The 24,511-nt window shown below is 41.9% G+C and overlaps 1 protein-coding gene across 49 annotated transcripts in view; it reads right to left on the reverse strand.

Moving 5' to 3' along the window:
• Positions 1-24,511, reverse strand: part of ptprsa (protein tyrosine phosphatase receptor type Sa) — a 224,388-nt gene that overhangs the window by 16,296 nt on the left and 183,581 nt on the right. For 13 of the 49 annotated variants that reach the window (XM_048182139.1, XM_048182140.1, XM_048182155.1 and 10 more), the window contains 17 exons: positions 23,804-23,898; positions 23,433-23,686; positions 22,937-23,024; positions 22,282-22,509; positions 22,024-22,184; positions 20,497-20,511; positions 19,284-19,399; positions 15,993-16,040; positions 12,009-12,106; positions 9,780-9,903; positions 7,411-7,613; positions 4,948-5,067; positions 2,981-3,135; positions 2,532-2,817; positions 658-836; positions 428-554; positions 220-345 (listed from right to left, as the gene is read on the reverse strand). In XM_048182139.1, the coding sequence (XP_048038096.1) occupies positions 220-345; positions 428-554; positions 658-836; positions 2,532-2,817; positions 2,981-3,135; positions 4,948-5,067; positions 7,411-7,613; positions 9,780-9,903; positions 12,009-12,106; positions 15,993-16,040; positions 19,284-19,399; positions 20,497-20,511; positions 22,024-22,184; positions 22,282-22,509; positions 22,937-23,024; positions 23,433-23,686; positions 23,804-23,898 (2,423 nt within the window). The remainder of the gene's footprint in view (positions 1-219; positions 346-427; positions 555-657; positions 837-2,531; positions 2,818-2,980; positions 3,136-4,947; positions 5,068-7,410; positions 7,614-9,779; positions 9,904-12,008; positions 12,107-15,992; positions 16,041-19,283; positions 19,400-20,496; positions 20,512-22,023; positions 22,185-22,281; positions 22,510-22,936; positions 23,025-23,432; positions 23,687-23,803; positions 23,899-24,511) is intronic. The other 36 variants (XM_048182176.1, XM_048182166.1, XM_048182178.1 and 33 more) reach the window with 19 other exon arrangements.

The following is a 24,511-nucleotide window of genomic DNA, read 5'->3' on the forward strand; positions in this document are numbered from 1 at the left end:
TTACCATCTGATCCCATCACTCTCATCACTATGGTATTCTGACATATACCATGGTACTGAAATTCATATACTGTGGCTTTTATCTGGTAAATGTCCAAAATACCATGCTAGCACCATTTGTAGTATGGATACCATAACATTCACTAAAAAAAAAAAAAAAAATTACTTTTCCAAAAAAATTCAGCACAAGACATTTTTGTGGTATTTTTCAAGACTCACCCGGGCATCCGTCACTTTAAACTCTCTGAGGATGTACTGTGGCATGTTGTACTCTGCCATGGGATCCACCACAAAGTACTGATATCTAGCCGAACGCTCCGCCGGCCAGTACTGGTGACACTTTTCCTGCAAAAACAAATCAAAGCGCAATTAAATTACATCATCCGGAAGCCGAAAGCTGTTGGTCTTGAAGAAGAGCAGCACTCACTCGTCCCATCTCTCTCAGTTTGGTCAGCATCACCACAATGGTGGAGTTGTTCTCCCACAACATCCTCCAGAAGTCCTCGGTGGTCTCCGCTAATGGGCCCTGTGTGGCTATATACGCCTTCTGTTGTCTACAGGAACGGGAAAGTCAATTAAATGCAACAGAAATGTGCTCAAATTGGCAAAACGAATGACTTCAGGTTGCTTCGTGGCTGAAGGTCGCTGTCGGCGTACCTGTATCCATCGATAAAGCTGGCGTTGATATAGTCGGACCCTTCCAGCCCTCTGATTGGCTGAAGGCACACTCGAGTGGTCTCGTACGGCATGATGTTGACCAGGCGGTTTTTAAATTTGTTGCATGGCAGATTGGCACTTATGAATCTGGACGTGTGGGCTTTGGAGTTTGCTAAACGCTGTGGGAAGAGAAAGACACACATGATAGCTAAATTGAGCTAACTTCCAACGAGGTTACGGATATTTAGGCTTGAAGGACACAACTAGCTGCATGGGAGTCTCAGACAGTCGTTTAACTTTTTATTTTTGGTGTAATGGCTCTATTTTTTCCTCTCCACCTGTTCTCTGTTCTTCACAGACTGTTTATAAACAGGCGAGACTGGATGACCCAGTTTACGTGGGGTTGCAGGAACCTGCCAGCGCTCATTGCTGTTATAATTATCAAAAACCCCATTTATCTTCCATTGGGTGGTACGTAACCCTGCTCCGAAAAACTGGAAAGTCACACAAAACTTTGCCGACAATCGCCGAAATGGGTCACTGTCACTTTTAGGATGGCGCTTTGTATTGATACTGTGACAGAACACTACCGTTTTGTATGCACACATGCACCTCGTACTCTCATGTCATGATCCAAATTAGAGCTTGTAACCATCAATTAACATCAACCAAGCCACAGTACCCGCGATTCTTCTCCGTTTCTAGGTCAGATGTCTGGAAGGATTGTCTCCTTTTAACTGGACGAGCCTGGCACATCTAGAAACTGTGCCTCGCTCTCTCTCCTATGTTCTGCCAGGTAATGCCTTTGCCCCGTTATAAATCCATTCAGTTCCTGCTCCAGGCCTAGTCTTTCTCTTTTTCTTTCAGTAGCGGCCACTGGCTGTTTGTCTTTCCTTTGAGTCTTTGAGTAGCTTTCAAAGAGGGACCTGGAAGGGCATGAGGCATTCCGGTGGGAAGCGGCAGCCATGAACCGAGCTTTTGAAATAATAAGCACACACACACACTTTAGCTGGCTGGTTTAGTGGGCCGGGTTGATTTTATGGCTAGTAAGGCATACCACTACCCAATTATCTCGCTACACTGATGCTACTTCATGTTTTTGTTCATTTATGTGAGGAACTGATTCTAACCAATTTGAGAACCAATTCAGACCTTTTCCTAGGTAGTTTGGAAACCCTTTTAAAAGAACCGACTCATTCATTAACAAACTGGACATTGTTAGTTGTGATTTACCTTTCAGAAAACAGAGGGCTTTGTTACTGAAACGTTACGTGATTTTCGAAAATAGCAATGGTACAACCTTGTTACTGAGACCCGTTGCTCAACTAATTGCTTCGCTACCTCACTAATGCTAGTGCCCAACAGTGCTCCCTGAGCTGGTGAGAATTACTTTGTTCCAGGCTAAAGAAATAGACTCAGAATGAGGGACAAAGCCTGGAAAGAGAAAAAAAAAAAAAAAAAAAAACTGGGAAGAAGTAAAAGCTTTTCAAGGTCTCAGAGGCCAGAAACCTGCAGGACTGTTCAAGTCGCCAAATGGAATCCACAATCCCTGTCTGCTCATTAGTGAACGCATCGCTTCTCCTCAACATCCGTCTTAGTCGGGTGTTAATTACCCTTCCCAGAATCCCTCTCTGGCTGCTATCAACTCGGCGACATCTTTTTGTCACAACTAGAGCTAGATTTTCACATCTGCATCAATGGTAACAAAACATGCTCCCGAGAGAGGCGGATTGTTATTAACTTTCCTTTGTGGCACATTCGATTATCTTGCACCCTCCAGATCAACACCTTCCAGAGCATCTCGTCTGATGAGATGTAATTAGAGGTGAGAGCTACAGAAGAGAGTGTTCCTAATTGCAATGCCTTCTGGTTACCTTAAACTCCAGTTCCATGCCACTGACGTGCTCTCCGGTCTCCACCTGTGCCAGCTTCTGGATGTAGGAGAAGAGGCTTCGTGCCGCCACCTCCGTGTTCCCACAGGCGACGGCCTCCAGAAGGGCGTCGTGGATGAAGCTGTACTGGTCTTCCGTCTGCACCATGTAGTTCCTCTGGGAGCGCATGAGGGTCACATGACCATAGATGTCTACAGTCTTCTCATGCTTGATGCGTTCTAGCATAGCGTCGATCACGATGAAGCAGCCCGTGCGGCCCACACCAGCACTGAAAACAAAAGTCAGGGATGAGGGAAAGTTGCAGGCAAGTTTGGTTTTCTTTGCTAAGGACCACAGGGGAAATCAACTGCAACTGTTTGAACAACTAGACTTGTTCTAGACCAAAAGTTTGCGGCTTCAGGAGCCTTGAGAAGTAGGAACAGGGTTCAGACCTGCAGTGGGCAATGATGGGACCGGCATCCGGTGGATTGCAGGTTTTCACCCTCCTGAGGAAGGCCAGGAATGGAGTGGGATACTCGGGAACGCCGTGGTCCGGCCAGGCGGTGAACTGGAACTGTCGAACCTCTCGCTTTTCACTAGAACCATTCTGAAACAAGAGCAATTGCCTTTATGTTAAGTTGCATGAATTCACAGGAACGAATCCTATTGCGATACCTAGTTCTAGCAATGCATGATTTAATTGCGTTAGCATAGTCAAGCACCTTTCAGCTATGACAAGCCATGCTTACGTCAACATGAGACAATGATACACATGTGTTCTGGCATCACCAAAATGTCTTCAACATTGTATTTCAATGCAAACAAGCGAGCCAGGAACATATCTGCCGCAGAGGAGATTTCAGTAAGAAGAGGGACAGACATCAGTGTCCTGCTAGTTCTAACTGCAAGCATTTATTTCTCATCCTGGACGTCTTTAAAGGGAGGTTTTGCATTTCAATGTCGCTGCTGTTCCAACAGAGGCTCCCTTTGAATAAATGAATAAATAAACTATGTAATTAAGAGCAAACTGGCCCAGTTTTGCCGGATACTTTTTTTCTCTGGCTGTCTTCTGCAGGCTGTGTTTCTCTGCAGTGGATGGGCTTGTGCAGGATTGTTTTTAAGAATTCATGACTCTGGGTTGACTGTGTGTGCGACTGCAGGATATGCGCACACATAAATACACCTCGGTGTTCTAGCGAGTGTGTGTGTGTGTGTGTAAGGGTTGTAAGCAAACTCTGACTATTCAGCCTTGCAATGCAATACAACTAACTGTGGTGCAAAAAAACACACGTCGTCTGTATTCGAAGATGTCCCTTTAGTAAAGACACTGTGATACGACTAAATAAGCCATTATGTCTAATCTAAACTGTCCAAGAAGACAATTTAATTGCTTATTCATAGCTTAGGAGATCTCTTGAGATCTCTTCTGAAACTAGTGGAATACTGGGGTTTTCATTTCTGGGACAAATCTGAGAAGATCCAATTACTGTCCGTGCTGTCTAGGAGAATCAATTGAGATATAGAAGAGATCTCATTTCTCTTTCCTGTGGGTTTAAAACGAAAGCTTAATCCCGTAACCATGAGCACACTCTTCATGCTCTGTACGACAGTCTTTCTTTAATCAATGCTTCGGCTCGTGTCTTATGGGCGCCCTTCAACTACAGTAAAAGCTCAATCCATTTTAATTCACGTTACCGTCTGACCGTGCAACTCACTGACCTCTCTCTATTTCTCTTCCTCACTCCCAACCACTTCATGTTTACTTGACCGCTGCGCTGTCTGGGATGCCAATTTTGCATGGAGCCATTTTGCTCTGGCCACTTAGCTAAGTGCCTCTCTTTGGCAGGCGTAACATTAAAAGATGATGGATGTGGAACGAGGAGATTATAAAAACATGTGCGTGTGTTGGTGTATGCAGTTGAGATGAGAACCCGGGGAGGGTTTCGGGAAAAAATGTCTCGTTCACCTCAACCGTTTGCAATCAACCCGGTTGCGTACATCTGTCGGGGCCGAAAGCAAAACTGTGTGATGCGTCTGCTTTAAGGTCCAGAGGGAAATAAAAGGTCCATGCACAAGCTAAAACTCTTTAAAACAGCCAAAGTAAGAGTTCCTAGAGGAGGGAGCGCACTTCTCTCAGAAATGCCTTGTGTAGACCAGGGGTGTCCAATCCTGCTCCTGGAGGGCCAAGGTCCTGTAGGGTTTAGCTCAAAGACACCTACCTGGAAGTTTCTAAGAATCCTGAAGAACTTGATTAGCTTTAATTAGCGTTGGAGCTAAACTCTGTAGGACACTGGCCCTCAAGGAGTAGGATTAGGCACCCCTGCCGTAGACAGCGCTTGGATCGAATCTAAGGCTGTTTTCTTTGATATGAGAGCATGCTAGGTGGCACTATTACATGGGTAGACACAAAAGGTCTTACCTTGTGTAGAGAGAAGGTGCGCACGCAGAAGGTGGCGAGTTCGATGGTGTCCAAGAGCGTCACTTGAATCATACCGTAGGTCTCCGTCCCTCTACTCGGCCAGTATTGGTCGCACTTTATCTGCGGAGGGTGAGGGAATGTTAGCATACCTGATGTCTTTCAAGTTGGTTTAACTGCCTTTATTGGAGGTCACTGACTCAGATTTACCCAGACATTTCTATGCAAATACCTCCCAAATTTCAGTGTGCTGAGGAATTACGTTGCTATTGAACTTAACCTCACTGAGATCCTGCTCCTTTTTTATTTTTTTGGTCAAATAATCATACGGGAGCCAACTAAAGCCTTTTGCAATGACACCAAATTACTTTTGATTCTTGAAATGAGAAGACCCATAATAGTCACCGTACAGATTCACGGGGGTTCACACCTGCAATCACAAACCCTTCTTGTCTGCCCATGTCAGATCAGTTACCCTGGAATAATGTTTTCCTTCCCGCCTCTGACACCTGGCACATTGACAGACCCCTGGCCTAAAGATTCACTCAATATGGAGCATGGCAAGCAGTCGGGCCGCCCCCGTGCCCTGATACGATGTGACAGCCCGCTGCTTCAAAAATGTGCAGGTTTAATGCGTTCTTTGCGCTTATGCTGCAGATTGAACGGCTCACTCTGATCGCATCTGACAGAGCTCTAATACGCCATGTGGCGCCCGCTAAGATGGTGAGAGAGAGCAAGGGGGTGTCCTGAGATACTGACTGAGTTTGCTGAGCCTGACAGTCTAGGGTGTGACAGAATCGTCTTCAATGAACTTCTGGACGTCACGGCTGAGGAAGTCTTCAAGATGAGGGCTCCTTAACTTCCTCTCTCTCTCTCTCTCTCTCTCTCTCTCTCTCTCTCTCTCTCCATTTTTTGTGGTAAATGAGCTGAACTGCCTGCTGATAGAGCCGAGAGATGATTCCCAGGTTGTTATCGGAGAGCCCCTTTTTTTATTTCCCTTCATTTTTCTTTATCCTTTTTTGCTCATTCATTCAACCGGCAATGGCATTTCAACTGGAATAATGTCAATTTGTTCAGTATGAAGCTCAGTCTTTTTAACAAGGGTTTAAGGCCTATTATATTTTTAGGGACTATTAGCTCTCTTCCACAACCTAGTGAGTTGCCTAGCTAGATGGTATTTTAAGGCATCACCAGCACGCTCCGTATGCAAAGGTTGTTTCAAAATGTGAGATTTGGCAAAACTGTAATGCTGTGTGTTAGTGTTGTCAAGAAACTGGAATTTCCAACTTCGATATGATACCCTGAAAATTATCGTTATTCGATACCATGGGGAAAACTGCCATACATAATTTATTATCTGAATATTTTGATAATTTGAGTAATTTTGTTGTAATAGCTTTTACACACAGTTTGAATCGTTTATTTGAATCGTTGAACTATATTTACAAAAAAAGACAAACAGTCAGTAATAAAATATGAACAAATAAATTGCAAACAATAGCACAAATAAATACAACAGAATAAAGAGACATAAATACTACAGACATTAAATTAGCAAATGTAAAATAATATTGCATTGCATTTCATTGTAAAAATTAAATATAGATGCTTACAATTAAAGTTACAAAAGTTATTCAGTCAGAAGCAGCGAGTGACAGACAGCAGCAGGAATATTAGGCTGCTGTCACTTTAAGAATTTATGCACAGATCCAATATACTTTTACACAACATGCGTTTTCTCTCAGCTATTTACAAGACGGGAATTTTGACATAATTTTGAATGTATTTGACTGTTTAAGCTCAATAAGCCACAAAAAATAACTCATTTTGGTACTTGCACACTGTTTGAGGAAGTTTTATGAAAGCACCACTTATATAGATTAGCAGTGCGCACGCTTTTGGTGTGAACATGAAACTTGCGGGAATGACTAAAATTATGTGCAATACAAGCACCATTCAACCGAAGCGAATGAGACGAGTGAGTGAGTGAGAGGAGGAGGGTGTGTGTGAATTCGCCGTCGGCAGAAAAGGAGTATTGGAACCATTTCAGATAATTCAGTATCAATACATATCAAAATCAACATATATCCTTAGTGGAGAATTTAGTAAACTATTTACTGTAAAGTATAAATAAACATTTACCTAATTAAAAATTGACTATTTAACCCAATACTTATTAAAAGCACACATTTTTATGAGTAGACTATGTAATGTTGAACTCTGTTGCATGCTTTTGCTTGAGTAGCATTTTATTTTGCGCTGTCTATGTATACTGTTCCAAATCAGTCCATTATAAGGCTCCATTTTGGTGAGTTTGCTGCCTAGTAAGGAGCAATACAGCTAGCTACAGAGCTAATAAGAGCTACATTTTTTTGACTTTTGATGTCAGGATAATGATATTTACTACTATTCTGAAACAATCCTGTATTAAACCACAAATACGGTCTGTTTTTTGACTAGCCTCACCCGTGACTTCTCCTCCAGTCTGGTCATCATGACCACGGTGGCGGCTCGTTGCTCCCACACCATCCTCCAGAAGTCTCCAAAGGTCTCTGGCAGTGGCCCCTGCGTGGCTATGTATGCATTCTGCTTCCTGTAGCCGTCGATGTAGTTAGCGTTGATGTAGTCGCTGCCTGTGATACCTTGAAACGAAGCATGAAGGTTGGTAACTGTGAAAGTTAGAGTCAGAATGACAGAGACGTTCACTTTAAAAGGGACATATCATAAAAAGCAGGATTTTGAAATCAACTATTTTTATAACACAAACTTTATGAGAAAAATATCAGAACATAACAGATTTATATACTGACATGTATGTAGTAAAGCGGTCCTGATTTCACATGAAAAAATGAGTGTTAAATTTATAATAGCGCAGGCAGCTGGAAATGTTGTCTTGTAAAACTACCTTTTAGCCATTTTGGCACAAGAAAACTTGACTAACATTACATGTTGACTTCAAAAGTGTGGTTTAATACCCCTGTTTCTAGGCAGTTCCAAAATGGCTGACAATGTTGCTGTGTGAGTCTCTTAACTGGTGAAAAACTTGCTACTCCGCTAACGTGATATACAGTCACAGTCTGGTTAGAGGCTATTGCAGAGCTTGTGACAGATATCCATCATAGAAAATAATCCCCAAGAAAGAAAAGCCATTGAGCCCCTTCGCTGATTTTTTTCACTTCCTTCCAGCTTTTTCGGCCCTGTCTAGCTCTCTGAGGGCCGGCCAACAGCATCTGATTTAGGGCCAGATACTATACGATGGAATTAGGCTGGACTAGGACTAAATCAGCGAGCAGAACCCACGCCGGACCCTGTCTCGCTCTCTTTCTGCCATCGCTCTGGGCGGCCAGCAGTAAATCTCCCATAAAGCAGCCAAACATTCTCCCTTCTAAGCTCAGGATCCGTGAGGCAGCGGGAATAGAAGTAAAGCCCTTGTGTGCCACTGATAGAGGTAACAACCTTAGGTCCTGAGACCACATAAACGTGGCCTTGGCCCTCGAAATTTGGGTCTCAGGGTCTAGTACTGGGTGTACCTTAAAGGTCTAGTCTTGGTCTGGGTACTAACATGCAATTCTCATAATCATCATAATAATATAGGTGATTTAACAAGCAAATGTAAATATATTTTTGTGATTTGATGTGTGTAGCACAAACGGTGCAGGATAAATTATGCAACAAATTCAATACTTAATGTTAGGGGTTTGTTCAAATCCCTCAGTAGATGCAAATGCCATTAATTTACACTCGGGGTCCGCACTCGCTTCAGACCTCTGGCAAAATAACCTATGAGAGGCATATTTAATTGTACAGTTTATCCAACACAAAAGCTTCAATCACAAACACAGGCCCGCGGTGCTAAATTGTTGTTTTCGTGCTTTAACAACGAACAATGAAACACTTGGCCGTGCTCATTTTCTAGCCCCCGCTACGTCGGTGAAAAAGACAAAATTAGCAATCAGGGGAAAAAAAGAATGCCATTAAAAGCCTCTTCCCCGTCTCACAAAGCGATCGCGGGAGTGTTTCGCTTTAGTCATAGCTAAGTGAACAGAGCACGGCTGCCTGCACGAATTGTTCCACCGCTGTGTCTAATGGCGAAATCACTGCACTGTAAAATGGAAATTTCGAACTTGATTAATTTATGCATTTATGGGCGCTGTCTTTGTGATGATTCTGTTACGCTGCGTTATTGCTCATCTAAATTGGGTCGTGGAGAAGTGTGGCGAAAATCAAGGTGATACGACGACGAGGGAGGGAACCTGGGGGAAAAATAACTGTAAACAGCAAAAGAGAGCGTTGAGCGTTGACAGTCGCCTCTGGATGGAAAAAATATGGGCGTTTTACCAACATAACAGCAGAATCTCTCCTGATTTTCCACTGACATTTTATGTTTCATCCAAAAAGCCTGACAGCTTCCATACCTCAACTGAAGGCACTCTGGGATATGGCTGTGCACTATACCATTTGCCTGCTAGTTTAATTTTGACTGCTTGTGAATTATCTGACTCTAGTTTCTTGAGTGTGCGTGACCAGACAATAAAATTGTGTGGGAAGGGGAGAAAGTAAATTGATTTATACGGATAAACACTATAAAAACGCATAATAAAGACATAAAATACTCCCAAATGCACATGCTAGATCAGGTTCTTCTGAAAGATTTTAGGATCTTGCAGCAAAATAAATTTCTCTAAACAGCTTCTTTTTTTTTTTTTTTAAGCCAGACGGATCTGTGGGGGCGACAACAAAGTTCAGTCATTCTGGAACCTTTACGTGCAACGTATTTAGACGGATTTCTTTGAAAAAATTCAGTGTGTGTGTGTGTATGTGCAGTTCTGCCCGACCTTCGATGGGCGCCAGGATTACGCGGGAGTGGTCGTAGGCGATGACGTTGGCGTATCGGTTCTTGGGTTTGTTGACCTCCAGGTTGGAATGCTCCCAGGTGAACTGCTGACCCGGATCGATGGACTGTGGAGAGAAAGTACGGAATGAAACCACCCTCAGGGCTTTTCCCAATCCCTCAGCATCACTGGCATGAATACTAATGTGAGAAGAGAGTGAGTTTGCATCCGCTAGAACATCAGAAGAAGGTGGAGAAACAGAGGAGAGTTCAACATTCAGAAAGCGGGGTTGAGTGAGGCCACGGAGGACTAAAACTAACGGAAACTGGCGGGTGGGAAAGAAATGAGAATCCTTCACAAAGCAGCTCAGATAAACATTCACAACAAGATAAAAGTCCTGCTCCTGCCGCAATCAGAGCACACATTAAAGTGTAATTAAAAGCTGTCTGCTATCGTTTTAAAATATTCACGAGCATTCGGCCAGGTAGCTTTGTCGGGACGGTTATGTGGACAGTGAATAATAGCAAAGGAAACGCTGATAAAAGAGTCTGTTTCTTCCTGTGAGGGGGTGAATTATCTGGCGCCAGCAAGATAAATGCCACCACATTCCCAATATGAGAATTTCTGAATAAATATTCTATTCCCCTGTCGGGGTAATTTAGTATTCCATTATGATTCCGAGCCTGTTCTCGGGCAATGGCTCCGTCCCAGCTCTTCTAGCTTGAGGGATTTTTTCATTTAGGCGACCGTCTTTGCATGCTGAAACTGGGACTAAATAACCCACAATGAGGGGTTTGATGTAACTGTTTACCCTGCGATGATTACAGGCACAAATAACAGAGCACGGATCCTCCACAGGTTGTCCGTGCTCTCAAACATGTCTCTCTTATCATCTACCCTGAAAACCGCCTGTGGGTTTTAACGCACAGTCTGGATTGGTTTGGTTCTGCTCCAAGCCAAATGCCAGACTGTGCTGTAACATAACGGATCACAAATGAACGGAAGCTTGATGCCATAATCCAGAGTTTGGTAATCCACGGCATGCTTTTGCATAACACTCAGCCCACATCCTCATATCTGACCAAACCCTTTGCACCACACCTTTTTTTTTTTTTGCTCCACATCAGCAATCCATCTCTAACATTTTTTACCTTCTCTAGCCTAGTTTTCTACAACACTCTTTGATTTAAGAGCTACTATTAGCATACTAGTGTACACTGAAGATCAAAAACTCCATTCCTTTCATTTTCTCTTCTAGAGCAGCAGTTTCCAAACTTTAACTTCAGCTGCCCTCAATTATGTTCTTGAAATGTGAGTTGAAAGGGATTTTCAACCTCTCAACAAATGAATACATAAATGCAGTTCCATTGTAAACCTCTAGGTGTTCCCTTTGAGAAAACCTGTTCCAGAAGAAATGACTGTCTAATGCTGCCTTCGCATGCTCTCGGAATTGTTGTAAATACGAGTTTCCTAGGTAAAAATTGCACATGAACGCCCTCCCATTTCAAAACTTGAACGCGATGAGCTCGTAATCACAACTTTAGAAGTGGGAATTATCACATTTCGGATAGCACGTGAAGGCAGCATTATTCACGAAGCCAGAGCAGATCAAATTTCCTGAAAGATCCTCAAAGATCCTAATTTCTGGTTGAAGGTGACTTTGCTGTATTACGCCATTGTTTACTCAGGTAGCAAGGTCAGAAACTAAATATTCAACTATCTACTACTCAGGCTGCTTAAGAATGACTTTCCTTCATTTGGTTAGCATATGCAGCTAATGCTAATCTATATGCTAAGCCAATGTCCCAAAAATGATAGCGGGTTGGCTCAACTCAAGCGTGCCCGTGTTCCTGCTGAGATATCAGGCCTGGCTCACGCTGGGAGCCATTTAAGACGGCATTAAGCCCCGGGGGTGGTGATGGCAGCGCTGCTGTAGCACGCTGTGATTTAAGATGGACGACGACATTTGCTCTATGCAAATTAAGGCTGATTCAGCAATAGTGAGGGCTAATCAACATCCGCTACATGTACGAGCCCAGCACTCCAAACAGAGACATCCGTGCCACCGCAAAACCCCATGGCACGTGAGTAAGTGCCACGTGAACAGTAAAAAAAAATAAAAATAAAATCGGCATTGGTTTGTCAGGAAAATTGACAGCTGCACCGTTCTGAACAGCCAACAATCTTTTTATTAACACAAAATAGTATTTTTTTTTGCAAAATATGCCATACCTCGTACTCCTGGGAGAGCTTCAGGTTGTCGTTGGCCTTCAGTAGTTCCGTGTGCTCAGCTAGCTCTGAGATGGGTATGGGAGGGTGGTTCATCATACCTGTGCACCAATCAGGAGAATAAGACACAGAAAGACAAGGTCACTAAGACCACCACAGCCAAGAAAGGCAGTTAGAAGCAAAATCCCAAAAGTTGGTGGCGAAAGTGGGATAAGGGGTGGAGGGAAGACACCCAAGCAGGTAAGACAATGAGGTGGGACTGGAGTGAGGAACAGTGGGTGATGTTAGGGACACAGTGTGACCAGGCCAGAGCTCTACATCATCAATCCGTCCAATCAGGATCATCCTAATACAGAAAGAAAAACACTGCCTTTATACTGACAATATGAAGGAAAAGTACCTAAGGATGATTGCTAAGGTGCTACAAAAACCCCAGACCAATTACAACGCTGATAGGGGGTCAAATGGTTCCTAATAGCTTTGCAATATTGCCAAAGCAATGAAATGTCTCGTTTCTCACTCCACTGTAGCTAAAACTGATGAGCATGAGGACACTCCATACACTTAGGCAAACCATACGTTTGTACTCAGCGGGCTAAGACAAATGAAATAATGCGCTTGGTTGCCTGCACGAAACCAAACAAATCTCCTCTCCAACCGAGTCTCAGGAACAATAAATTGAAACAACCCCTAAGATCTGCCCTTGAGAAATATGTTCATGTCTGCAGAGCCGAAACATAATAGATTTAATCAAATGCAAAATCTGAAAACTTCTATTTCACAGAGGCAAGACACAAGGACAAAACCACAAGATTGAAGCTAGTCACCGTATGTATATTGTTTACAGCGATGGTGACGGGAATGGTATCTGTGTTCCCTATGTAGGGCTAACCCTTTGTTATTCTAAACCAGGGTTGTCCAATCCTGCTCCTGGAGGACCACCTACCCATAGGGTTTTTAGCTTGATCCCTTTTGAGCCAATAAAGTTCTTAAGGGTCACCATCCAGGCCGGAAAGTGGCCCTCCAGGAGCAGGATTGGACACCCCTGCCCTAACCATAACTCTAACCCTGTCAAGTAGGCAGTTCTGGCAGTCTGATACAAGCTTTGGTCTTGTATTTCACCAAAAGGACTCATTTTCATGCCATTTATGGTCTTGCGAGAAAGAAATTCCAAAAACGAAATTCGGACTTACTGTTCTTACTTTGTTGTCTTGCTGCTGTGGGGGGAAAATCTGGAATGCTTCCACACTAAACACAAAAAATACGAGCAAGCGAATGGTAGAAAATACAATATTGCCTTTCCCTGGAGGAAACATCTTGCCTAATATTTCTAACAGCTTTCCTTTTGGCAGAAGCTTGCAATAATTTCCTTATGTAATCCTTCGTTTGAGTGATGATGGGAAATAAAGTTCTTGAGGTGCAGGGCTGATGATGGGGGTAATCAGGGTAAGGTAAGGGCTTTATTTGAGAGTTCTGGCCTGGGTTAAGATGACCCGATGGTACCGGTGCAAAGTGAAGTGCCGTGTTCTCTGCTTCAGTTCAGTCAAAGCTAAGCAAGCGTGTCACAGAAGCAGCCGCCCATGCTAACTCTGCAACAGCTTCCAAGACCTTTCCTCAAACAAGCACTAGTTAGCACATGTTTGCTCAGACATAACAAAATAAAAAACCCTAGGGCTTGTTGTGGAGTTAATCTAGTTAATAATTAGTAATGGAACAAAGCAGAAAACAGACATATCATCAACAAGCTGTTGCTGAGATGGACGCTAACTTATTTACAGAGGTCACTGGACTTTCATTCATCGTCTGCTTCAGAGGTCAAAAGTTGGCTAAATGTTGACATCTTCCTTCAGGAGAGTACTGTGATTTAATTAAGCATGGATAATCTGCATAATCACATTAGCCATGCTCAATTTGACCTCCAGTTGACACTTTTTTCTTCTCGAAATGTTGTATGCTGCAAATGACTTCGCTTGTGTTTGATTGAGATTGAACTTGCTAATTGGACGTTATGACACACAAAAAAACCCGATGCAAATGACCCATAATGCCACTCGACAAGATGCCTCGTAAAAAGATCTGGCTGTTATTTTTCAGTATTTCCCTCAGAACAAAGCTAACCAAACTATGTTAATAACAGCTGTCCACTTAAAAATCACTTTTCCACTGCCAGTATGTGAGAATTTGCTGAATTTCCGGACACTAACACTTTTGTTAGTCTACAAATGTTATTTTCATCAGCCTGGCCAAGCTCTTAGAGATTGCCTGGATTCTGCTTTAACCTCTTAAGGTGAACCAAGGTAATGTATGCCAAAGCACTCTCGAAAAAGATGCGAAGGGCAACTTTGGCAAACAACCTGAGATCAGACCTGCATGCTAAATGACAACAGCCTCCGTAATGCAATGTGAAAGGCCATCTAGACCCAATCGAAGCCCAACAAACTCTTTCCAATGTCAACCTATTCCTCAACTTTGCTCCGTGTCAACAACAATTACTCGTCTTTCATCTTTCCATTTCATAAACAAGCCGTTATTTGTTTGTTCTCAGGAATTTTCTCTCTGCAAAAACAATTACATTTAATCCGATTGGGGTGCAAAAAATTCTTTAACCTCTGCAGATGACACAAAGTTTTCATTGTTATCAAAATGTTGTATGCATTTGCTGTACTAGGGCTGTCAATCAATTAAAACTGCACATCAACATTTACTAAGAAAACCCCCCAAATGAAGATAATTAAACTCATTACTTTTAGTGAATACAGTAGTCATTACAAACAAGGCATTATGTACATGACTTTCATCTAGGCCAAAGATACTAAAAAGTCTTTTTAAGCAAGGCATATAACTCTTTCAAGGGCAAATTCCTGTTGCTGTTCATTTTCTATCTGCTCTCTCTGCCAGGATTTTTGCGTCTTCACCGTGGAGTCTTTTTATCCCATGCAATCAAGCTCAAGATCACTGAGCGAAAGAGAAGCAAACTGTCTAATTACATATTTTCAGTCTCTTATTTGCGCTTGACAGGTGATGCAAATAACAAATCCTTTTGATATCCTCTGCCGCTGTTCGCGAAACGATTTTATGCGATTGTTCATTTACATATAAAAGGAAAAACACTTGGTATATTTCCCTATAAAAACGACAAAAAAAAGGGAGCAGCGTTTCTCTTTCCTCTGCCTCGCTGGGGGGCGGGAGGGATGTATCAAATGTCGGACTATTGTTTGCGGAGGGTTTAATTAATTCGACTTGTTATCTCTGCCTGCAGAATGACCCCATTGGTGAAGAGCGGAATGGGGGGCCGAACGGACAGCTGCGCTGGAGGGGTGGGAAAAGAATGCTGAAATGTGTGGAGACCTGTGTAAAAACTGTACAGCTGTACATCATCAGCTGTGACTGCAGTGCTTTTACTGTGGATTAATAGAGTGCAGCCAACAGCCTGGAAGAACAAAGCAATCGACAAGCAGAAATACTGAACAAATTAAAAAGGAAAAATCAAAAGCCGTGTTACGAATGAAAGTTAAAAGCAGTCATAATTAAGATGAAACAGTTAACTGCATTTGCATTTTAACTTACTACAGATGCATAATGCAAAACAAAGGTCTAGGATATATACAAGACAAATATATATGTTATGAACTTTTTGTGCTTCACGTTGGCTAACATTGTGTCTTTTAAGCAACAAAAATCAAATAAAAAAGGGTATTATAATGCTCTTATTTACTTTATTTTATCCTAAATCATGCACCTCATATAGGAAAAGCAATTGCTAATGAGATACAGTCTTAGGTTTCATTTGAGGTACGACTCCTTTTAACTTTCCCAGGGTTACAGGAGTGAACATTAGCGCAGATCCGGCAGTTTGTGAAGGGAGGGGAAAAAAAAGTCATATGCAAATGTAGTCGGAGAACACAACCCATTATTTCGGATGTGGGGCAGACGCATTAAAAAAAGATAAGAAAACACCAAAGCTCAGCGCGAGATGTGAGCACTAACTTTCATAGTCAAAACCGGCTTCACTGACAGGACTGCTTAGACCCGAATCTGTGAAAAACAGCAAACACCAAAAATAAAATAAAAGCATCCCTTTTAAATGCACTGATAATTAGTTGAGAACAAAATCTTGAAATAAATGGGAAAATGCAAGGAAATTAATGAGCAGAACATAGAACTTCTCCTTTATACATTTGCTCCCTCTAATTAATTTTTTTAAACTATATTGTGCATTTTTAAACAGGCAGGAGAACGGACCACCCCTGCTTTGAATGAAGGCGGTAATCCTCGTGAGGGTCCTCGGTGTTGGATCCGACGCCAAGCAGTCTGTCAGACAGTGAAAGTAGGACACTCACTCATATATCAGCCATCCTTCATCCAACTTCAGAGCCACTGATGTTTGTTAGACATACAGAATGACGCTATGAACCGCTGGAGATTCTGTTTATACAGCCATGCAATTTGAAAAGTCTGACATTAAGATACAAACATTTCACTGTAGCATCTACCTGACTCCATGGCGGTTTTTCAAAGAGTAAATTCTCAAAATATCAGATGGCAGTGCCGATCGAGCGGTAAAACGACATACGGTCACTGTTTAGTGCTCGACGTCTGTCCAGCTGTCTGGAGAGTGAGCGGAAGAGGAATGTCTTTAACTTCTGTTGTCGAGGTCTGAACCATCTGTGATGACTTTAGGCACACGACACCTATGCAGACGGGCCAGATTAACACGTTAGCAAGTGGATCACATTTGAATTAGCATTATAAGTATGGTTTAGAGAACAAAAGTGAAATGCACTTTTTATGCTGCATGTTAGCTAACATGACTCTTGTCAATAAAAAACAGAAATATAGGAAAAATAATATTATTTAAAATAAGATTATCTTTTATTTGTGACCATGTTTGCATCAATCAAAATAAAAAAGGCAAACCTGTAAAAATGTATAAATTCATATTGGTTATCATTCGTAACATAAGAATATTTATCGGTTCTCTCCATCTGCCAAAATATCTATATCGGTGCATTGGTAATAGCAGAAAGTATTTAATACTTTATTGAGTGGGTGAATTATCATTGTAATTCAAGATTAATATTATAATTAGCATTATAAATATGAATGCATAAAACATATGCAAGAAAAAAAAAAGGTTTTTAAGTTTATTTAATTCAATTATTTATGTACTGTATGTATGTTTTATTGGTGGTCATGTTTGCATTAGCCAAAATAAACATTTAAAAAGGCAAAACTGTATAGATTTATAAATTTGACAGTCATATCGGTTGTCATTCGTAACATAAGAATATTTATCAGTTCTCTCCATCTGCCAAAATATCTATATCGGTGCATTGGTAATAGCAGAAAGTATTTAATACTTTATTGAGTGGGTGAATTATCATTGTAATTCAAGATTAATATTATAATTAGCATTATAAATATGAATGCATAAAACATATGCAAGAAAAAAAATAGGATTATTATATTTTTAAGTTTATTTAATTCAATTATTTATGTACTGTATGTATGTTTTATTGGTGGTCATGTTTGCATTAGCCAAAATAAACATTTAAAAAGGCAAAACTGTATAGATTTATAAATTTGACAGTCATATCGGTTATCACTCGTAACATAAGAATATTTATCGGTTATTTATTTCTGTGCATTGGTATTAGCAGAAATTATTTAATACTTTATTGAGTGGATGAATTATCATTATAATTCAGGATAAATATTATGATTAACATTATAAATAGAATGCATAGTATACTGGTGATCATAAAAAAAAAAACTTAAACGGTTATTGTTTTAAAATGTCTACATCAGTGCATCGCCTTGATTTTAAAATCAATGATGAAAAAAACAGTGATGTGTGTCAAGATTTTTTTGAGAGAATTACAAATCTTCTATTTACAGACAATTTATCACAGGCTTGAAAAAAAAGTGAGCGGTGTATGTTTGCTTATCGTGTTGCATTAAACAGTTTGCTAATAAAAATGTTTGTGTTCTAAAGCACTTAATTCGCATGCAGACAGACTAAAGAGCAGGCAGAAGAACTGAGCGCAATCTGACCCTAAATGTATTACGAAACAAACAGAATGTCAGTGTCTTGTCTCATTAGGATAAGCGCAGTGGTTGAGCCCCGCGTTGGGCGCCATATGTGCCAGTCATCCAAGTGAACTGAAGTGTGCTCCTTTGAACAATGGCCCCTATTAGCTAATGGAAATGTCGCAAATGTTTCCCCGTCCCAGTTAATTGGGCTAAAATGTCCGCTTAAATAAAAATTCACCAAGCAAAGAGATAATGACATCCAGCGCTTAAAAAGAACAACGTCGCGTCACAAATTGAACGCTCCTCAATTAATAAAGTCCAACGAGGACGACTTCAATGAGGAGAACCTCTGATAGTGTTGAAGCAGACGGAAAAGGCGAGAAATAAGATGAAAGCATGCCAGGCTCATTTCAGATGTGTTATTAGGTGGCTACCGGACAAGATGCCCCACAATGGACAGGTGATTATGGGAAATGAGGTGGCGATAGTGGCTTTCTTGCTTTCTCCACCTCCATTTCTCATCCGGCTCTCGTTTTATCCCCGCTGTAGGAGGAGAGCTCTCGGCAGAGGCCGCGTTATGACCTCCTCGGGCGGCCGCGGCGAGATTACCGCCTTTGAAACAAGAGCTGTTTGATGGGGAGACGCCGAGAGCGGACAGGAGAGAGACGCCTTCGACAAATTTACTTCAAGGAGCCACGGAGAAATGTCAGACTAGGTTTAGCATCCAAAGCCAGCGAAAATGAGAATGCTCTTTGAACTGGAGGATTTGGAGGAGACAAAAGATCGTCTGCTTTTGAATGAGTTGCGGCGAGACAAGGATGGCGACGGCAAATACATCTCTGAAATGACCTGGAGGTTGGATTTCGTTCAGAGTTGGAGGAATGTTGTAAGCAACCCCTGAACCAAATATAAAATAAAAATGACTGACAGGCTGTACACAATTATTAACTAATAATCCGCATCAGTAGAGATGCAAATTAGAAATAGCAGCAGGTGCACCTGAAATTGACAGTTAAATTAAAGTTAATTGACAATATATGTCACTCCTGCGCACTTCAAAGTGAATGCGTGTTTGAAAGGAGAATATTAAAATATTGTCAAAAAGGCTGTATTTTCTTCATGCAAAATATAATTCTTTAGATTTGAAGGGTGAAATATGACCTAAAAAAAAATATGACAGGTTTCATGAGATGAAGCAGTAGTTCTTGTTTAAAGTAATCAGATTGTCCGTTCATGTGCATATACCTGGGGTTTGGAAGTTGATTCGTCTCATCTCTACGGGATCTGTGGGGTGGTGAGGGGTGATTTCGGCGTTGTTCAGCATGCACTTTGTCCGTGGCTCCGACTCTTTCCGTTTGCTGCTTTAAAAAAGGAAAGAAATACATGGAGACTAAATGAAAACTGGCAATTGAGTCATAAAACAAGTAAACCAAATCACAAAATGAACACCCAGTGTTTTCTGACTGATTCGGTTCATAATTCAGATCAACGACTTTTGAATGATTCTTCAATCAGTTTGACTAATTCAATAAACATCTATGTCTATCTATCTACACTGATCAGGCATTACATTATGACCACCTTCCTAATATTGTGTTGGTCCCCCTTTTGCTGTCAAATCAGCCCTGACCCGTCGAGGAATGGACTCCTCTAGACCCCTGAAGGTGTGCTGTGGTATCTGACACCAAGATGTTAGCAGCAGTGGCGGTGGACAGGGGTCAGCATGGGCACCCTGACTGGTCTGCAGCTATGCAGCTCCATACGAAACAAACTGTGATGCACTGTGTATTCTGACACCTTTCTATCAGAACCAGCATTAACTTCTTGAGCAATTTGAGCTACAGTAGCTCGTCTGTTGGATCGGACCACACGGGCCAGCCATCAAAGAGACTCGGCCGCCCATGACCCTGTCTCCGGTTCACCACGGTTCCTTCCTTGGAGCACTTTTGATAGATACTGACCACTGCAGACCGGGAACTCCCCACAAGAGCTGCAGTTTTGGAGATGCTCTGATCCAGTCATCTAGCCATCACAATTTGGCCCTTGTCAAACTTGCTCAAATCCTTACGCTTGCCCATTTTTCCTGCTGCTAACATCAACTTTGAGGACAAAATGTTCACTTGCTGCCTAATATATCCACCCACTAACAGGAGCCGTGATGAAGAGATGATCAGTGTTATTCACTTCACCTGTCAGTGCTCATAATGATATGCCTGATTAGTGTATATATGTATATACTGCAGAAAACACTGTGTTTATAGTTTATATAGAGGAAACTAGATGCTAACACAAACAAAGCTATGTCCACATACAACACAGCCGAGAGGCACATTGGTTGAACCCGCTATTTCATTGCACTGCTTTTTTCTGTCATCTAATTAAAACTTGCTTTTATGCTGAGGCAGGTTGTTTTCTTTTGCCCCCTTGAAAACAGCAATAAAATACTGCTAAGCCTTACCTGTCAGGCTTGCTGCTTCCGAAGAAAGCATTGAAGTGAAATAAATATATAAAAGGGAGAAAACACAACAAGAGAACAAGGGAGAGGAGAGAGGGGAAAAAAATCAATAGAGTGCATTTAAATTCACAGGGCAGGCTAGCGGTGCCAGATTAGGCTCATCTGCATTTGGACAGACCTGTAAAAGATGTGTGTTTGCGCCCACCGGGGGGCTATACGATCTCCAGACACCAGAGGTCAAACTCAAGGTCCTGCTGAGGGAGGAAATACTAGCCAGGAGTCGTCTGCTTTTAACCTCATTCGTGAGGTGCTAATGAGGAATAGCTTCCCTTTTGAGCACGTTTGCATGCTAAAAGTCAAAGCGGTCTGCTTTGGCCATCCTCTGAAGCTATTAGCTATTAGCCATCACCTCATTAAATTTTGATAAGATCGAATTGATTGCTCTCCTCAGCTCTGCTTTGAACTTCTCCAAACTATGCTAACGGCTGAGGGCAACATTTCTAATAAAGGATTAAATCGTTCTTTTAGCATTTCTTCACCTCATAATGAATTTACAGTGTGTTTGTATGAAGATAGTTCCACCTACTTTTTTTATAAAGAACTGAAATGAAAATCTGTGACTGAAACCAAAATTTATAATAAATTATATTATAATTAGAGATGCACCGATGTATTGGCCAATAATCGGTATTGGCCGATAAAAGCAATTATTTTCACTATCGGCCATCTGTCGATTGTTTAAAAACAGCAGATGATCAGGGCCGATTATATCCTGTCAAGCAAATGGGAGCAGGAAAACAGTAGAAAAAAGTCTTATGTTCAGACTGCAACTCATACTGTGTCTGAAGAAAATCTCTCATGTTGTATTTAGGGCAAGTTAATGCAACAATAAAGCATTAACAGTAAAAAATAGCGACGTTAAAGCAGGCTTTATATGATGCTATGAATCACCCATAGTTCAAGCCACGGTTGCCAGGTCCGCGGTTTTCCCCAAATTTGTTGCGAGTATCCCATCCAATAATCGCAAAGAGCTTTGTGCGTTGTTTCTTCTGATAAGAAACAAAGTCTAAGCTTTCAAATTTTGTCCATTTTATCACGAAATTCAAACAAACAAACAGCGTTTTGACCCTCTTAAATGTGGCGTGACAGATCACTATAACGGCTCAGTTCAAGCGGAAGTCTAAAGTACAAGTATTTTCTTCTTGCATACAAACAATTATTATACCTTAAAAAAAGGTAGTTGAATATAATAGCTCTGTTGTTAATTTTAATCTCTAATATTAATGTAACAATTGAGAGGTTTCCCTGTATAGTTTGCAGCATTATTTGGGTGAGATTTTTTTCCTTAAGAAAATCAAACTATTGGTATCAGCAGATCTCATTCTTAATAAGAAATTTAGTATTGGTGCATCTCTACTTGTAATAATATATAAATTATATTTATAAATGTATTAGGTTAAATATCCCATATTTGCTGGTACTGTAAATGGTAAGGAAAAACAAAAATTTTAATGTCAAAAGTCCACTCACTTCTTATAGAGGAGAATCGCAATAACAATACAGATTATGAAGACCACAGCGAGAACGGGTCCCACCACCCAGATGAGTCCGTCCCCTCCTGTCTCGACAGGCTGAGGGTCCACGTCAGGAGCTGTGACTGGGTCTGTGTAGGGGCTGGACGCAAACGATCTCTGCACAAGTGAAAATGGTTAACAGTTGGTTGTCATAACATATCAAAACACCAATTTGTGATGGATTAAAAAGGCTTTTTCTTTATATTTTGCTCACCCCTCCAGTGGTGTTAAGCTCGGCTAGGATGAAGAACACATATTCCTGCCCAGGGTCCAGAGCCCTGTTTTCAAAGCCGCTGTGCACTCTCTGGTCACCCAGGGTGAAGGACGGCGGCATGGATGAGGGCTTGAAGCTGGCAGCGATGTAGGGCCGCTTCCCGTCCACCTGCTTGAGCTGACGGGTGGTTCTAGCGTGACGCTGACCGAGTCTTCTGTCGCCCAACAGCTGTGGGAGAAAAGACTGCTTGAGAAAAACTGAAACCAGCATTTAAAACACAACATATCTACCATATCAAAAACCAAATCAACATTTGTACTCTCAAGCAGTACTAATAAGCAGTGCTTGTGCACTGACGATAAACAAAATGGCATATCTACTTTAAAAAAACAAACAAAAAACAATTAATTTGGAAATCACATTGAATAAAATAATATATAAACAGAATCCAGGCACCCTTGGGCCATCCACAGCTCAAGGTCAAGTGGCCAAGCGTGGCAGTTTGCCAGCGGGTAGGGATGAGAGCTGTGTAATTGTCCCCTCTCCCTGACAAACCCCTGGGGAACATGCTCATGTGAGAACACTTTCCATGGCTCTGGCTCCACTGTGTCTGCGACACAAGGACAAAGACTTGAAGAAAAAAGGGTATGTTCACCTCTTCTAAGTCCAGCTCATCTGGGTTCTTGATGTGTCTGATCGGTCCTCTCCCCTTCTTCAGAGGAACCACCACAACATAGATTACCCTGCAAGAGGTCAAGATGGTGCATAAAACAAAGAATTCCCCCCACATAAAAAAACGATAGTATTATAAAAATATTATCTACTTTTCCATATCTTTCAGAGCATAAAAATGGGAATATCTAGCTAAACGATTTCAAACGAAACCTGAAAAATACTTTACGCAAACATGTGAATGCAAACGCTTCAAACGCATTTCTTTAATCAAGTATATACTGCATTCTCAGTGTGGCCACAAGGGGCACTATAGCGAACAATAGCTCAAACTGTCTCCTACTGTAGTTTTCTCTATCAGCTCAATTACTGTCATGGCTCCATCATCAACACTGTGAAAGGACTCCACGCTAATCTTTGCATTCGTATACTTGCGTAGAGTGCGTTTCTAGCCTAGGACAGTGTATGGTTTTCCTCACTTGATCAAGTCTTTATTTTCCATCGGTGGGAAGACAATGGTCAGCGTACTGTCCGGCTCTCTTTTCAGGTCCAGCTCAGGCTTTCGGACCAGAATAGGTGGTGCCGTTCGGGCAATAAGCTTGTGTTTGGGTCCACCGTCGCTGCTGTCCTGGCAGGTGATTCTGAACTCATAGGTGACGTTGGGTCGTAAGTTGGTGATGAGAGTTTTGGTCATCCTAGCATCAATGTCAACCTTCTGCCGGTTGTACTCGATCTGTGGAAGAATGTGCGTGGATAAATTGTTCACAAAACACGTAAATTGAATCAGATTCCAGCAGGTACTCATTTGAACCGGATGGACAAAACTGATCACGCAACAGGAATTGCTTACCATGCAGCGGAACGGGAAACGGCTATCTGAAAACTTCCAGGTCATCAGTACCGTGGTCTTGGTGACCAGCTTCACAGTGAAGTTCTTAGGAACATCTGTCCAGAGGTAAATGGAGGGAACAAATTGAGAAAAACACTTTAGAAATGGAAAAAGTACCGGAAAACTGAAGGGAAAGAAGGCTGATAGAATGTTCGGCATTTGCGACCATTTTTCTTTTTTCCCCCTAAGGGAAAGGGGCTTTGGTCCCTCGGAGTGAGCGGAGTGTGGCGTTAGCTGTGAAGGGGAGGGAGGGAGGCGCTCAATTGGGACAAACAGCACACTAGACTGGACTGGTGAACACAGAACCACAGGATCGCACAGTACTCTGCCTGCCCTGGCCCGGCAGTGCCGCCCCAACAAGAACATTTGGCAAGCAGTTCCCATAATCCCCCCTGAATGCTTCCCGAATAGCTGAACCCACATTATGTTTGAGTAACCCTCTGCTGCATACTCTCAAATTTGGATAGGCACTGCCGTGGCAGAAAGCCCGACAGGAACGAGGACAAACCCCAAACACAACTGTCATGCCCACACTTGTTAGCAGTGCATCATGGGACGCCATGCTTCAAACCATCCCAGTGTGGGAGCGGGGGGAGGGGAAAGGTGAGTACAGAAAAAGAGGAAAACGAAAAATAAATAAGAAAAACCCAAACAAAGTAAACAAATGTG

Source organism: Megalobrama amblycephala, linkage group LG2 (assembly GCF_018812025.1).
Source record: "Megalobrama amblycephala isolate DHTTF-2021 linkage group LG2, ASM1881202v1, whole genome shotgun sequence".
Lineage (NCBI taxonomy): Eukaryota > Metazoa > Chordata > Actinopteri > Cypriniformes > Xenocyprididae > Megalobrama > Megalobrama amblycephala.